The sequence below is a fragment of the Dreissena polymorpha genome, chromosome 5, assembly GCF_020536995.1.
Source record: "Dreissena polymorpha isolate Duluth1 chromosome 5, UMN_Dpol_1.0, whole genome shotgun sequence".
NCBI lineage: Eukaryota > Metazoa > Mollusca > Bivalvia > Myida > Dreissenidae > Dreissena > Dreissena polymorpha.
Genome location: NC_068359.1, coordinates 94,159,599 through 94,177,656, shown reverse-complemented (window position 1 = coordinate 94,177,656; position 18,058 = coordinate 94,159,599). Strand labels below are relative to the sequence as shown.

General features: G+C 37.3%; 1 protein-coding gene across 1 annotated transcript in view; it reads left to right on the top strand.

The window, feature by feature from the left end:
- The window catches only part of LOC127832023 (vitamin D(3) 25-hydroxylase-like), a 42,443-nt gene extending 37,104 nt beyond the window's left edge, over positions 1 to 5,339 (top strand). Inside the window, exons 6-8 of the mRNA XM_052357158.1 lie at positions 1,413 to 1,503; positions 2,029 to 2,159; positions 3,012 to 5,339. Coding sequence (XP_052213118.1) covers positions 1,413 to 1,503; positions 2,029 to 2,159; positions 3,012 to 3,222 — 433 coding nt within the window. The 3' untranslated portion in view covers positions 3,223 to 5,339. The remainder of the gene's footprint in view (positions 1 to 1,412; positions 1,504 to 2,028; positions 2,160 to 3,011) is intronic.
- The last annotated feature ends 12,719 nt before the right edge of the window (positions 5,340 to 18,058 follow it).

Below are 18,058 nucleotides of genomic sequence, written 5' to 3'. Positions count from 1 at the left end.
AGAATATCAGACAGTTTGGATCCTGATGAGACGCCACGTTCTGTGGCGTCTCATCTGGATCCAAACGGTTTGCAAAGGCCTTCAAAATTCGGTTCCAGCACTGAAATAGTTAACAGAGCGATGCGCATTTAATTTATGTACGTTTATAGAAGACCGTGTTTTCTGATAATGCAATCTGGGCGGCACAAATAATGGTGTTATTAAAGTGAATCATCGGCATTCGGTATTAAGCAAATTTACAGAAGTTGTACAAACCACTATGATTATCTAAGTTCTCCAAATACCTAAATATCACTGATTCACTGAAAACTGCAAACCACAGTGACTGATTAATAAAAACGCAAACTGAATAATATTTATTCATTTGATTATACAAATTTCTTAACTAATCAAGAAATGGAATCAAATTCTCTATACTATAAATATCTATCTCAGCTGTTGGTCTTAGCCCCATGTGCCAATAACTTCAAACGTTCTCAAGTAGCAATCAGACTTGTTTATCACCGCATATCTAGCTCCACTACATGCACAAATCGCTCTTGCCGATCACCGTCATGTCTATCTTTACGACAGGTGCAAATCCAACTTATCAACCACCCCATAACTTCTCCACTACATGTACCAATCACACTTGCCAATAACTACCCTGTTTATCTCTACTACAGGCACTATTCACACTTGCCAATCACAGCCATACATATCTCCCCATAGGCACCAAGCACACTTGTCAATCACTGCCGTGTATATCTCCACAACAGGTTCAAAATACATTTTCCCATCACTGCCATATATATCTCTACTACAGGTTCCAATCACACTTGCCAATCACTGCCTTGTATATTTTCACTGCATGTTCCAATCACACTTGCAAATCACTCCCATGTGTATCTCCACAACAGGTTCCAATCACACTTGCTCACCACTGCCATGTGTATCTCCACAACAGGTTCCAATCACACTTGCCAATCACTGCCATGTATATTTTCACTGCATGTACCAATCACACTTGCCAATCACTTACATGTGTATCTCCACAACAGGTTAAAATCACACTTGCCAGTCGCTGCCATGTATATTTTCACTACATATTCCAATCACACTTGCCAATCACTGCCATGTATATCTCACAACAGGTTCCAATCACACTTGCCAATCACTGCCATGTATATTTTCACTGCATGTTCCAATCACACTTGCCAATCACTCCCATGTGTATCTCCACAACAGGTTAAAATCACACTTGCCAGTCGCTGCCATGTATATTTTCACTACATGTTCCAATCACACTTGCCAATCACTGTCATGTATATCTCCACAACAGGTTCCAATCACACTTTCCAATCATTGCCATGTATATCTGTACAGGCGCCTATCACGCGTGTCAATTACTGAAATGTCTGTTTCCGTTGCAGGTTCCAATCCCACTTGCCAATCACCGCCACACATACGAACCTCACTGATGACGTGGAGCTGGAAGGATACCACATACCGCGTGGCGCGTCCGTAAGTGTGGAGTGTTTGTTCGTTTTTGCCGCCTTTTCTAGATCAGATACGATTTAAGGCTGAATGTATCTAATTGAATATTTTATCTTCTGCTGCTTCTGCTTCAGTAACGATGATGATGAAGATGGTGATGTTGATGATGATGATGATGATGACCACGACGACGACGATGATGATGATGATGATGATGATGATGATGATGATGATGATGATGATGATGATGATGATGATGATGATGATGATGATGATGATTGATGATAACGATATACAGATATACATGATAATGATGACAATTTCTGTGAAAAGTTGTTCATGCACGTGCGTAAAATGTCATCCCAGATCAGCCTTTACTGTCAGCACGTGTTAATCAGGGAAGACACTTACCGATTTTATGACAGTTTTCGTTTAAAGATAGTAGCTTGATAGAAAAATAAAGTTAAGCATGCGCAGGCTAATATGGGATGCCACCTCACGCCCATGCACTAAACTACCGTTTTCCTAAAGCGCGACCCATATTCATTTCAGGTGTACGGGAATCTATGGCTAGTCCACCACGACGACAGGGTATGGTCCGAGCCATGGAAGTTCAAACCGGAAAGATTCCTCGGCGCGGATGGCTCCCTGCTTCATAAAGATCCCAGCCTGCAACAGATGCGGTATGATTCCCGGTCGTAAAAAGCGAAAATTAATCGTAAACGTGTAGTAAATAAAACAATTGTTTATGTTTCATATATCCTTCTTTTCTGTAATGTCATCATTTTTCTAAATATTCATAAATATATTTTGAAATGTATGAAGGATTAGTTATTTGTATGTATTGCCAAACTCATGTGACATAGAAACTGTTAATTGGTTAAAAAACGTGAAAAATAGAACACGTTTTTATCAAAATTTGTCGAAATGTGCCACTAATGTTTTGCAATTGCTAATAATTATGTAAATATTCATATCTCAACTGTATTTTGGTAATCAGTTGTTTTAGGAATATGTAGTAAATGATTAGTATCAAAGTATAGTCAATAAGTATCTACCGAACACTATCAGGACTGATTCCATTAATAAAAAAATCAAAAAAAAATCAGGGTTGCTAAGGTCCGTGATATCCAGTATTTACTGATTACTGAAAGAAAACGCACACATTCTTTTTACTATCAATGTTAACATGTTTTTTATAAAATGAAAGGGCAAAATGTTAAGGCGAGAACAAGAGATTTAAGCAATTTTTTATGGCATGAATTTCCGGAAGGTCCCCGAGTTTAATAAAGCACACGGATATATATTGATATTATGCATTGGCGCATCTGAATAAAAAGTCGCCGTAATTTTACGAAACAACAACACAAAGAACAAAAGAATACAACATATATGCAATTTAGACCGTATCTGGTATTCGGAGATCATACTCTTGACACTCAGTTTCACAAATCAGCGCTTAATGGGTTATACATAATTTGTCAATAATGAGTTAAGCGAAATTCGTTTAACATGTTCATTCTTTGTCTCATCAGGTACTTTATGCCATTCGGAGAGGGCCATCGTTCCTGTATGGGCGTGCGCGTTACGTACGACCGGATGTTCCTTTTCGTGACGCTTCTTCTCCAGCGCCACCGGCTGCTTCCGCCCGCGGAGGGCGCGCTTCCTTCTAGCGACCCAAGGGACTTGGTTCCCGGAACTGTCTTACAGGCGCCTAAATTCTATTGTCGCATAGTTCCGCGTTAAGTGTTACAAAATATGAGACTGCAACAAAGATCTGCTTGTGTGACGTGTCGGAACAACTTCATAAGAACAAAGTGGATGTAGGGTGTCGGCGGTTGTTGTACGAAGTTGTCTCTCTTTGACAATTGAAACCAGTATTGCATACCGCGTCGTGTAACATTATTTTGTTATATGAGTCGCATTCTGGGAAAATTGGGCATAATACATGTGCGTAAAGTATCGTCCCAGATTAGCCTGTGAAGTCCGCACAGGCTAGTCAGGGACGACACTTTCCGGCTTAATTGAATTTTTGCTAAGAAGAGACTTGATTTAAACGAAAAATGTCATTAAAGTGTCGTACCTGAATAGCATGTGCGGATTGCACAGGCTAATCTGGGACAACACTTTACGAACATGCATTATGCCCAGTTTTCTCAGAACACGACTCGTATATTTACATGAACTGTGACCTGAATAATCGTCATTTTAGCTACTGCCATATTTTCACCTGCTAAATTCTATGTTTCTTGAAATATAGTACAATGCCGTTTTTGTGTTTTATGTTAATGTAATACAGACAACATGGTACTCTTTATTTCCAATCAAATGGAAACAGACGGTTTAATAATGATAATGACACGTTTTGTTGAATGTCGTGTTCGTAAATATCCAAGTGGTCATTTAAATCATTTAAAATGTTTAATTTGTGTGAAATACAGGTTGTTGTTTGTATTTGCTTTTTATTTTATTGTTCCCAATGTTGTGCAATATTATATGAGTATTAACTATTTAGGATTTTGTAAGTGCGTGCTTCCGTAAATACTCGAATTTGAGAGTATCTATTTAATTTGTAAAAATACCGCGAGAATGAACAATTATCTTTTTTAATATCAATTAAAGTTGAACACATATAATTTCACAATCTTGCGTTATTGTTATTTTTTAAATTAACTTTTGATATTTTAAATGTGTTGTATTGTTTGCGTTTTAAGCATGTTTAAATCAAACGTTGATTTTACCCAAACACATGTTCGTGTATATACTTTACTTTGAAATGCAAGAGCTCCAAGTGCATGCATATTTTTAAAGGATTGTGTGCTGTTTGTTATCTCATTTAGCCGTATTGTTCGTTTGTTCGTTCTTTTGATGATTTTATTTATTTTAATATTATACTTGTGCTGCTTTAAAAGTGTGTTAAATCTCGATATTTTGCTTTTATTTTGAATGCAGAATGAGCCGTATTCAAAGAGGATCAACAGTTTTTAAATATAGGTTTTCTTGAATTCGGGTAATTCTCTGTTAATTGGACAATAACAAGTGAACACAATACTTCACACATAATCTTAAGACATTTAAATTGTTTCAAGTGTTCAATTTTTACATATCGTATTTAGCATACGAATAAAGTAGAATACGAGTTTTCAAGGGCATTTCATAAACGAATTTGCTAAATAAATGGAACAAGAACAATTATTTTAGTATGCTTTTAAGATATCACCCCGGAATCCATATTCACCAACCAATCCTAAGACTCAGGTCTAAACATAAAGCAGTTTCTTGAAACTGTAATGTTCTATAATTACTTGAAATTTAAATCTAGCATGGTATTTAATCCCTATAATAACATCATTATTGATTTAGAACTGTTTGTTAAGCGTTTCCAACTTTTATATTTTCGAGCTATGAAGTACGTTTTTTTATCTCAAAGTACATATATCAAATATTTTTAAGTATAAAAACTGGTTGCTTACTATGGACCATGGGTTGTTATTCAGAGTTGGGCCGTGCTCTGTGAAAAGAGGATTTCATGCATGTGCGTAAAGTGTCAACCCAGATTAGCCTGTGCAGTCCTCACAGGCTAATCAGGGACGAATCTTTCCGCTTTAATGATATTTTCTGTTTCAAGAAAGTCTCTTCTTAGCAAAAATCTAGTTTAGGCGGAACGTGTCGTCCCTGATTAGCCTGTGCGGACTGCACAGGCTAATCTGGGACTACACTTCACGCATATGTATTAAACCCCTTTATCACAGAGCACGGCTCAATTAAAAACGTAAGCACTACCATGCTTCTAATAATAAATGTCCAGCATTAAAATTTAATTCGATGTAAACCGAAAACGCTATTAAAATTTTAAAATATCATATATGTGTTCTTCTTTGATTTTGTAAAACTTTTGTACATGCTGCAATACATTCGTCACATGCACGGGTGCTTCATGGCACGGGCCAAAGGCATAAGGTTTGACAGTGACAACTAGCGCGTTGCACGTACATATATTGTATGTCCATGTTTACTAAGGTTCTTCATCTTCAAATATCTGAACGCATAATACGCATTCCGTATACAAGTTTGAATTACGTACGGCGGACGGACATACGAAGTTACGGACACAGGTATTTCGTAATGCCTTGCACGTTGTGACGGTAGCGCACACAAGTGAACAGCATAAAAAAGATACATAAAACACAATCATACTTCAAAAGCCGGAGGAAAGCTTTCGGCCAATTTTTATCAGAGCTAGTAAGCTAATGGTTGACTCGCAAGTTATAATTTTGGCTGAAAAACAACAACAAACTACAATTTTGTACCTGTTTTGTTTATATTCTGTTACATTTAAATCCAATTTTAAATTTCGAAGTTTTTTAAAACTAGCATACAATCAAAATGTTCTAAAAAATCGCATTTAAATAAAACATGAATTAATCGAAATACAATTACATGAAGTAACCGCTTAGCGCTTTGATTTCTGTAATAAACAAGGCGGTCAATTATACATAGCGACTGATCTGAAAAACACAGGCCGCGAAAATTGCCATAAAAACGCAAAGAAATTTTGGCAACCCCGCAGCTGAGATCTGTCACACGGGGTGATGACCTTTTTGATATCAGAATATTTGAATAAAAAATAAATCATTTGTCTTCGATGATTGTTGTGTGAATTTTATTGGAATTTTATTGATGTGTTTTTAGTGTCATGCATACATGTTTGCATGCTGTTTTGTCGGCATTTAGTGAATAATAACAATTTAAAGTAGAACGATATTGAGGAATTATTAAGATGTCGCGAGTTTTAAATATAAGCCATTTCTTACTAAGCAAATGAAAATTGTATCTTATATTGCTTGATAATCTAATAAAAACATAACCACATTCTTGAATTGCACTTAATAGTGTTCACTGTTTTATTTTTTTTAATATACATGTGTAATGTAATAATATATAAAGCCGAAAGACTTTAACGTATGTTCGTTGAAGGGGCAGATCATACTTCGTTAAAATATTTTCAAACAAAATATAAGATCAAGTATTTGTGATTTATGTGCTAAACAGATTTCAGCATGTATGCATATGCCACTTTGACTGTCCGTCTGAGTTATGAATAAATTGGCATCATCATGCCAATGATGATGAGGATGATGATGATGATGATGAAGAAGAAGAAGAAGAAGAAGAAGAAGAAGAAGAAGAAGAAGAAGAAGAAGAAGAAGAAGAAGAAGAAGAAGAAGAAGAAGAAGAAGAAGATGATGATGATGATACTTTATACTGCCGCTAACAACATTTAATTATTCGAATACTTGGCTATTCATTTTAATTATAACCCTGTCGAACACCCAGTGCACAGCTATGCATTACGCTACTTGAAAGCAATGCTCAATGCGGCGGTAATCACCATTTTCGAACACCTGGTGAACAGCTCTTCATTGTAATTTTAAAACGTATCGAACTCCTAGTGCATAACTAGGCATTATGATGCTTGAAAGTCCGGCTGTTTACGGCCACAAACAACATTTCATAATTCGAATACATGACAAAGACATCTAACAGCCAACTTTTCATACCTAAGAAACCTATTATAAGCATGTGCACAAACAACACATGTCAATTTTTCGCAAAGCGCAAATGTAATTACATGCAGTAAAACGATCGTTATTTCAATCATTATCACCCACCCTACACTCATGCTGAATTTTCCTTTCTGTTAAGCATCGTCTCTTGAAAGGCAAAATGTTGAATTTGCAGTGTGTAAGGTAGGGCGATATTTCAATCTGGCTTTACAGGATGGTAATTGGAAACTCTACTAGATGACCTCACTGACCTCGGCCGCCAGAGAGATTAATCACTTATTATTCGCCTATTCAACTTCACCAAACGACGATGTTAACCTATTTATTTGATTTACACGACAAAGAAACATTGGCCAAGCCATTGCGAAGAGGTCACTTGGAAAATACCTACTGGCGGGAACTTTCTGTTAAATTCCTGGTTTTCTGGGAATGTCGTGAAAGATCAAATGTGACGTTATACAGCTATGCCGAAAAAGTATTTTAAACAGATGAAATCTGCAGCGCGCAAAAATATAACTCAAGTAGCATTGATACAAATCAAGTGTACGTAAAACGTTGTATGGATCCACACTTTTGATAGTTGTAGGGTAAAAACTATGAATTGAGTCCTATTTGAACCAGGTGTAAATCGATTTTACTACAGCTGTGTTACTCTTAGCCATCTTTTATTGGTTGAAGACATGTATACTATAGCTGGCATACCCGTAGCCAGGGGGTGCGTTGGGTGCGTTCGCACCCAATCTTTTGGGACGAGTAAAAAAATTGTACTCTAAAGTTGCACTCAACTTTATTGGACGCAAAAACGGTAATTTATTTTTTCCAGGAACCCAGTGAGTCTCCGTATTTCAGCGTTAAAATAATATTGAATTCAATATGCAACCGACAGGTCTCCATATAATTAATTTTTCGATTAAGTCATTTCCAAGATAGCGCGTGATTTTTATTTACAAGTTTTTACTGTAGAATTGTTGAAATCATTAGAAGTTGTGACAGCAAAATTTGAGAAGATCTAAGAAGCCGGTCCCCGCAAAATGGAATTGGAATCTGTGTTACAAATATATATTTTTTGTCTGTATAATGCAAAATTATTAACCTGGCACTCTAATCCGTATAAAATCGATACTTATTTATAGATATTTGATACTAAATGATTGTTTTGTAACTTTTGTAATCGTTATTAATGTCTGTTAAAGCTAAAACTGTAATAGATATCATAACACAATGTTGAAGCTTACTTATTGTGGGTAAAAATCCCAGTCCAAGAACCTTTTTCGACAATTAACTTTATGGCTTAAAAAAACAATTTAAAAAGAAAATACATTTTAGATGATTATTAACGGAATGTTATGTCAGTTTCCGAAAATTACTGAAATCAAAGGACATCCTTCGACTATTGCCGAAGACTAATGAGTCACTGGTTAAGATGTTTGCATTATACCACGATTTATAACAATAACACATTGTGCACAGCATTTTCGACCGACTTCGTTGTCTTTCTGTTATATCCCCGTACAACCATTTTCGGATCCCCTAAAGTGTTGTCCAGCAAAACATATCAGCTATGCTCAAGTCATGATTTTTTTGTGTTGAATAACAAGAAAACAAATCATTGTTACAAAGCAATGTAGCTTTTTTTTTATAGTTTACCAACACTTAATGGCATCTGTTCTGCTCCACATACAAAACTTTCCACAATGTTTTAATTATGTCAAACTTGACACTAGGAATGTCTTACTTTTAATCAGTTGTTATACTGAATTTAAAACGTTATTCCGTATGATCAGAAGGACGTTAAATTTTAATTTTCATCATGAGCAAATAAGTACATCTTTTTTCTCCAACGTCCTGATGTACATTGTTAAGGACTTTGAGACCATCGGGCCAGTAGTTTGTGGTTATAGGGTCTTAATGAAGCCTAAAAGTGTTCGTATTTTTCTGAAATTCGATTAGAAAAAGATAACTTATTTGTTAAAAATAGTTTAAAAAAAATAAAGTAACCGGTTATACCATTTTGATTTCTTTTTAGTATTGATGCACATTAGAAAAGACCCATTTTTGTTAATCAGTGTTTGTTGTACAAAACACTATTAGCACGTTTGGAGCGATGCAATGCCTCTGGTACTATCCATTGTAGCAGACAAGTAATCTTTTTGAACAAAAGTCAAATATTTCCAGTTAATTTGCTCGATTTATGAATGGTAGACTGTTGGAATGGTAAAATGGTATCAAGTTTCCAAGATTCCATGTGTGTGCGTATAAAATGATTAATATTCGTGACTGATCGAGACAGGTGGTTATTGAAAAACGAGGTGGGGAATACATGTATGTTATATCATATTCATGTCGATTAGTCACTGAGTATGGTCAAAGTGAAATTTCATATAAAAATGCTCTACAACTTCAGTCTCTGAATACAGTTAAAAAGTGACCAGAATGCAGGAGTTAACGTTTCAACATCACCTCCCGCACATGCTCCCTTCGCCACTTCGTTGCTCAATAGCAATCGTCTTTTGCAAAAATTCGCACCCCCCTTTTCAAAACCCTGGCTACGGGCCTGAGCTGGGGAAAACGGATTGTTTAACATATTGATTGATTTAGGCAGGGACATATATATTATAAAGAGGCCCCTGATTTTGGCAAAATACCGATTCTTTAATTGCTACTTCTGAAAATACGAATTGATGAAGAGTTTGCTCAATCGCACAAATGCTATTAGCAGTGTTAAACATCTTCATTGAGTATCTGGTAAAAATGTCACAATACATTTAAATGTTACCCATGACACTTTAATTTCATTTTTTGTGGCAACGTTATCTTCATTTGCGTAGCATGAACGCACTGTAAAATGCTGTAAATATTTGGTTCGCATTAAGTTGACATGTGGAAAAAACAAACACAAAAAAGTTTAACGTTAACCAAATATATATTTATATTGATTTTTATATATATAAATATATACGCCGACTTTTTAATGCATTTCTTGTTTATTCGTAGTCACGTGGTCTACCGACGGAGCTAACGAATAACGCTATCATGATAATATAGTATTTGTTTACATTTTTAAAGATATTCTGGTCCGTATCCAGACATGTCGACCCCGGGGGTGGGGGCAGACATGATTGCCCTTTTTCATATGGGATCGAGACATGACCTGACCTGGACGACATGGCCCTTTATTCAGCCATCAGATTGTGAAGCCGAAATGCGTATCGAGCGAGATCGAGAGGAGAGAGAGAGAGCTTCGCGAGCGAGGAAGAGAGAGAGAGAGGAGAGGCGAGAGAGAGCGCGAGCGAGAGAGAGAGCGAGAGAGAGCGGAGCGAATAGAGTCGAGCATCTTCGAGATATATCTATCTCTCTTCTATCTCGTCTATCTCTCTATCTCTCTCTCTCTTCTCTCTCTCTCCTCTCTTCTCTCTCTCTCTCTCTCTCTCTCTCTCTCTCTCTCTCTTCTCTCCGGCTCACTGACAAATCTTGATTCATTCACTCACCATCAATCACATATCATTTAAGCCTCGACTATGAACTAACTCTTTATAATTAAGTCACCAATACTTGAAATCAATTGCTCATACACATACTCCACCAATACTTGAAATCACTTGCTCATACACATACTCATTCTTTTCACTATTTAAGATTTTGTTTTATCAATTGAATTCCTTTGTTTATAAATATATAGTCGCTAAATCGTTTATTTAAGCAATCGTTAGTATAATTATCGGTATGTTTACATTTAAAAGGGCATATTAGCGGCTAGAACGGCATTTTGTTTTCAGAAGTTAATGTATACATTTTAATCAAACGTATTCAATGATTTCTTAAACACAGACCTTGTTGATAAAGTTAGTATTTAAAACTATATATTTATTATAAAGATTTTCCCCGTGCGCGGAAAAAATGGCAGTAGTAGCAAAATATGTACATGTATAAATATAATGCACTTGAGTATCCCGCACGCATACTGATGATAATGGACTTTTCACGGTACTTCATCGTAGAAATGAGTCGTGTTCTGAGGAAACAGGGCATAGTTCATGTGCGTAAAGTGTCATCCCAGATTAGCCTGTGCAGTCAGCACAGGCTAATCAAGGATGACACTTTCCGCTTTTATGACTTTTTTCTTTTAAATGAAGTCTCTTCTTAGCAAAAATCCAATTAAGGCGAAAGTGTCGTCCCTGATTAGCCTGTGCGGACTGCACAGGCTAATCTGGGATTACACTTTACGCACATGCATTAAGCCCAGTTTTCTCAGAACACGACTCAAATATTTATTGAAGCTTGCATGTTCTGTGGGACGCGGGTTCGCACCCTATCGGGACCGAGTTGGAAATATTGATCTTTGGCGTTTTTACTATTTCTTCTTAACAATTGCATCCATAAAGTAGTGTTGCTCCAGATTTTATATTCGTAAAAGTGGACTTAAGGTATTTCAATATTTGCCATAACAATGGGAAATGTCGTTAAGGTATTTCAATATTTACCATAACAATCGGAAATGTCGTTGATATGCCCCTGGTTAATACAGATAAATATTGTTTTCGTTCATTATTCGACTTATAAATCATACAATAGGAACATAATTGTGTCATGTTCTGAGAAAACTGGGCATAATGCATGTGCGTAAAGTGTCGTCCCAGATAAGCTTGTTCAGTCCGCACAGGCTAATCAGGGACGACACTTTCCGCTTAAACTAGATTTTCGGTTAAAAGGGACTTCCTTTACACGAAAAATACCATTAAAGCGGAAAGTGTTGTCCCTGATTAGCCTGTGCGGACTGCACAGGCTTATCTGGGACGACACTTAATGCACATGCATTTTGCCCAATTTTCACAGAACAAGACATAATTATGTCTGGGATTCCACTGCCCCAGTTTATCATCTGAAATAGTAATGTGTTTATAAGTTTGAGTGACTTGTAACAACAAAAAACTGCAGATATGCCTCCAAATTTGCTTGGGTGCGGTATTACCAACAATAATTGAAGCCAAAGCGCTGGATGTTGTGTAAAAAACACACACACAAACACGAAAAAAACCCAACAATTACCAGAACCCCCCCAAAAAACAACAACAAACAACAACAACAACAACAACACAACAACAAAAAACAACAACAAACAACAACAACAACATTCAAACAGCTAGAGCGGTGATTTTCTTTCGTGTAATAAGTGTTTGTGATCTTTACAGTTTCCCATGAATTCCAGTACCAAATGTGTGTTAATGATCTATGCATGGGCAGTTATGCAAGCATATACTTGGTCCCCACGGCCCCACGCTGAGAGTATCATATCGGTGCATTTATGGTTTCTAACCACCTGCGAACCCCCCCCCCCCCCCCCCCGTCCCAGTAACCCGGCCAGAAATATCTCGTTCGTGCAAGAATCTACTTTTAATACACAGGGTAACAATATAGTTATAAAATCCATTCGCCAGGCTCTGTGTCCTGTCTGGCTAAAAATAAAATGTCTTTTGATTGGCTGGCTTCTGGTAAGTAACCAATGGCGATGCTGTCCGACAGCTAGGGTTGAAACAGTTACCCGCAGAAACAGTTGTTCGCCTTCATAAATCTTTGATAATTTGGAACGCTGACACCATTTACAGGGATACTTAGTCTTTGAAGTAAGTTATTTGTTTTACTTTTTATTTTCCGATTGATTTGCATTGACGATAACAACGTCCTTAAGGACAGCAAAGACTTTAATTTCACTTTTGTTAAATGTGACCGTACTGTTGTTTGATGTTTATTATGTGTATATTTTTTATTTCAAAAAACAGTTTGAATTGTGTTTGTTATTAATATTTGCATCATATGTGGAATATAACGAAACTACGCACCTTGTCACAATCATGTTTTTATCCCCTGCCGAAGTCGGAGGGATTTTGTTTTTGTTTGCGTAGTCCGTCCTTCCGTCCGTCCATGACACTCTTTTCCGTCACGAGCTGTTTCTCTGTAACAATTGCATGAAACTTCATAAAACTTAAAATAAAAGTGAATCATCATGCTGCGGTGGTGCACGTGTAAATTTTGTAGGGATCAGCCTGGTAACTAGAGTTTTGCCCCCTTATTTGACTAAAATTAGTGAATTACGTCAAACTTTTCCAGTCCGGAGCTGTTTCTCAATCTCAGTGACTATCGCATGAAATCTCATGAAACTTACAATGGATGTGTATAATGACACAACGAATGTGCACGCATAAATTCTTGTTGGATAGTCTTGGTAACTCCGGAGTTATGTCACCTCAGTTGGTTGAAATTAATGATATTCTTTCCATCCGGAGCTATTCCTCGGTAACATTTGCATAGAAATTAACGTAGCTTGAAATAATAATGCACCATCATAGATCGTTGGTGCAAGCTGGCTCAGCATTCGCCGTTAAACATTTTAAACGAATGCTGATCTGGAATGTCGCGCTGGAGTGCTGAGCTGTTTTTTGCCTTTACGTTTTTGAAACGAATGCTGATCTGGAATGTCGCGCTAGAGTGCTGAGCTGCTCAGAATTCGCCTAAATGCTTTTGAAACGAATGCTTATCTAGAATATCGCGCTGGAGTGCTGAGCTGGCCCAGCCATTCGCCGTAATACTTTTTAAACGAATGCTGATCTAGAATGTCGCGAAGGAGTGCTGAACTGGCTCAGCATTGCATTCGCCTTAACGCTTTTTAAACGAATGCTGATCTGGAATGTCGCGTTGGATTGCTGAGCTGGCTCCGCATTCGCCGCAACACATTGTAAACGAATGCTGATCTAGAAAGTCGCACTGAAGTGCTGAGCTGGCTCAGCATTCGCCTTAACGCTTTTGAAACGACTGCTGATCTGGAATGTGGCGCTAGAGTGTTGAGCTGGCTCAGCATTCGCCTTAACGCTTTTGAAACGAATGCTGATCTGGAATGTCGCGCTGTGGCGTTGAGCTGGCTTAGCATTTAACTTAACGCCTTTAAATCGAATGCTGATCTGGAATGTTGCGCTGTGGCGTTGAGCTGGCTCAGCATTTAACTTAATGCCTTTAAATCGAATGCTGATCTGGAATGTCGCGCTGGAGTGCTGAGCTGGCTCAGCATTCAACTTAACGCCTTTAAAACGAAAGCTGATCTGGATTGTCGCGCTGGACCGCTGAGCTGACTCAGCATTCGCCGATACACTTTTAAAACGAATGCTGTTCTAGAATGTCGCGCTAGAGTGTTGTGCTGGCTCAGCATTCTCCGTAATACTTTTAACATGAATACTGATCTGAAAAGTCGAGCCGGGTGCTGTGCCAGATCAGCATTCGTAATTTGCTGAGCTGATGTCGATTACTGAACAGTGTGCCAACTTCACGCACCTGGATTATGTTTGAATTTTCTGTACTTTTAACAATGAGATTTATACATAATACTTATTTTATACAATCTCAGGAACAAATGATCCGACTTTTACATAAACGTCTATGTTGTATTCACAAAAGCTAACCATAAGCATGTTTTCAGGTGATTAGCTTTAATATCACACAGCTTACATGAATTGATCTCTTACTGTAAGGTTGTTCCGGTATGCTTATATTTTGATTGTAAATACTTGCTATTGTTAATAAATGTTTACCGAAAAATACCATTAAACTGGAAAGTGTCGTCCCTGATTAGCCTGTGCGGACTGCACAGGCTAATCTGGGACGACACTTTCCGCACACCTATTTAGCCCAATTTTCACATAACAAGACACATATATAGACAGAAATTTAGAAATGGAACAGCTATTGTCACTAGAGCAAAAGGGTGGAATCGGTTGTTTTATTATTTCCGCGGTTCGTTCGAGACGGGCCCTGATGTCCGGGCGGACCGGGTTCGGCTTGGTAGACATGGATGCTCTTAGTACGGCAGAAAAATGGCCATTTTTCACTTAAAACGACATTGAGGTGTATAGTAAATGTTAAAGTGTTTTTTGCCAAGGGACATGTTACTGATGCAGAATCTTAATGATGCCGGGCTGGTATATTTGAGGGTTTTGAGAAATTCAAGATGGCGTCCAAGATGGCGGCAATGTTCAGTCTTTTTTGTTTAAACATATAAATATGCATTATTTTATGTATTATAATGTAATTTTTATATTGTTTTACATGTTAAATATGAATAATGAAGTGCAAACGTGTGTTATATAAACTAAAATTAAAATAGCGTCCAAAACGGCTGCCAGAATCAAAATGACGGCTCAAAAATCGCTCCTTTAACCAAGATAAAATGTATTGAAGATCTAGATATTCAATTGTTCCCATTAGAATAATGAATGTTGAAAAATAATACACTTTGGTAGCAATTTACTGTTTAATAATGGTTCGATAAATGAATTTTAATAAAACATATTTAGAGTATAATATAACAAGAACATATCGGCCTACTCCTGGCCATTGGAGAAAAGTTATATTATCTTTGTGTACAGTAGCAGCAATTTTGTAAAAGTTATGGTGTGTGTGATGAAAAAACACCGTTCTCATATATGTTATAAAGCACGTTATGTTTCAATTGAAACACCATAACATGTATTAATTAACCTTTGTTCGTCAAGGTCATGATCTGGGCACATTTTTCAAACATCATGGTATAAAGTAGTATGTATACTAGTTTAGATCATGTTGTGAGTTGTCGTCTAACTAACGTGATGTTCTAATGTTCCCATGTTTGTTTTTCATACCAACAATAACATAATACATCTTTCCTTTATAATCGACACAGTAAGTTATCTAACGGACGTGTTTGTCTGCCCATTGTTACATTGTATTACATCAACCCGAACCTTTGACAAGCGCAGAAGATAGTACATGGTAGTCGCGCTTGATTACATGAGCACCGAAGTTTTAAACATGGACTATCGCTTGTACACCCACATTTTATTATTGAGTGGAGCTAAAGCAACATTTGATGCTTTAGCCCACATTATGACAATCATCGGCCGATTAGAACGAAACTTTTAGCCGAAATCAACTGATCTACATGTTCTCTGTGCTACAAAGTTTTTATTAAAAAAAAAATCAATACACGCACGCCTTTCATGTGACATTGTACATTGGTGCATTATTTTCGCGCGCTTTTGTCGGGACCAAGGAAATATATGAGGACTTTTTTGATGCTAGAGTAAACGTCTCGTTAACATAAAACAATCGGGAGTGTGTTTCGGATTACAAATTATTACGGTATTCTCATTTGGGAATTAAAAAAGCATTAATATTTGTTTTTATATTTACAATTATTTCAATATATTAATTTTGATAAAACCCTTTACGCGGCGAAAAAATGTTTTTATAATTTTTGCATGAAAAGCACGATTGCCAGGAGGATTACACCCGGTCGCTATAATCAGTAACTGGCCACGATTTTATCGTGGAGGAGATCACTGTCGGGACCAATTCGTGCGGTAGGTATTACAAAGCCATAAAACTGCAATAAACCAATTAAATTATCGATTGATAGTGACACGGGAGTTATTCACGCATAACTGATTCACAACTGTTCCCATCTTAAGTGCATTAGGACCATACAACGCGCATTGTGTAAACAATGAATCATGATAATGATTCTTTTTCATTGACTTGATTCTGATGATGATGATGATATTGATGATGATTAGAAAGATGAATATTTTTTTTGAATGAAAATTTTGTTTTACAGCTGATTTTAGAAAGGAATAAATACAAATATTTTAAGTCTATACATTGTTTAGTATATGTACACATATTAACCATTTTGTTTGTACAAAAATTGAACCGTTGGCCATGCACTCATCAACTCCAGACTCCCTATGACCCAACCCCCTCTTAAGAGGCCACCCCGCTTAAGCAGCCAATTTGGCCGTTTCCCTTGACTGGCTGCTTAAGAGGGGTTGGACTGTATACTCATACCAAGTTTCAATGAAATCCGCCAAAGCACTTCCAAGATATGGCTCCGGACGGACGGACGGAAAGACGGGCGGATGTGAAGACGGACGGACGGACAACGCAAAACAATATCCCTCCGCCTATGGCGGGGGATATTAACAAGGGACAAAATTGTCACTAAACCAGGTTTTCATAAAAAAAGTCTGATAAAGGGAGACAACTACAACTCAAAATATGCATTGCTACTGATTGTTCATCACAGTTACCCCCTTATTAAAAAAAACAATCTTTTTAAGTCGTGGCGACCTTGACCTTGTAGATATCTACGCAATTCTTTCGCGCGACACACCGTCCAATGATGGTGAACAAATGTGCCAAAGGATTTTAAAATCTGACAATGAATGACATAGTTATGACCCGGACAAGCTCATTTATGGCCATTTTTGACATTTGAACTCAAAGTTTGACCTTACCCTTTGAGATATCGATGTAATTCTTTCGCGCCTAGATATATACCTTATATACCTACAGCGCCGACGGCGTTGAAAGTCCGTTCGCAATATACAGGGAAGTTTATGATAACGTAAATGTTAAAGGAACAGTTGACTGAATGAAAATCTAAAAGGCTTTCTAAAAGAATTTTGTTCAAGAAAAAGTACACATAAATAAAACAAGAAGTGGTGAAATATTGCAAACCAACTTATATAAATCGGAAAATTAGAAATATGTATAAAGGGAGCTCAGTTTTTTTGCCCGAATGTTAACGCTATTTCTGATTGGCTAGACGTTTATTATGCCCCCCCCCCCTTCGAAGAAGAGTGGTATATTGTTTTGCACATGTCGGTCCGTCCGTATATCCGTCCGTCCGTCTACCAGATGGTTTCCGGATGATAACTCAAGAACGCTTATGCCCAGAATCATGAAACTTCATAGGTACATTGATCATGACTCGCAGATGACCACTATCGATTTTCAGGTCAATGGGTCAAAGGTCAAGGTCACGGTGACCCGAAATAGTAAAATGGTTTCCGGATGATAACTCAAGAACGCTTATGCCTAGGATCATGAAACTTCATAGGTACATTGATCATGACTCGCAGATGACCCCTGTTGATTTTCAGGTAACTAGGTCAAAGGTCAAGGTCACGGTGACCCGAAATAGTAAAATGGTT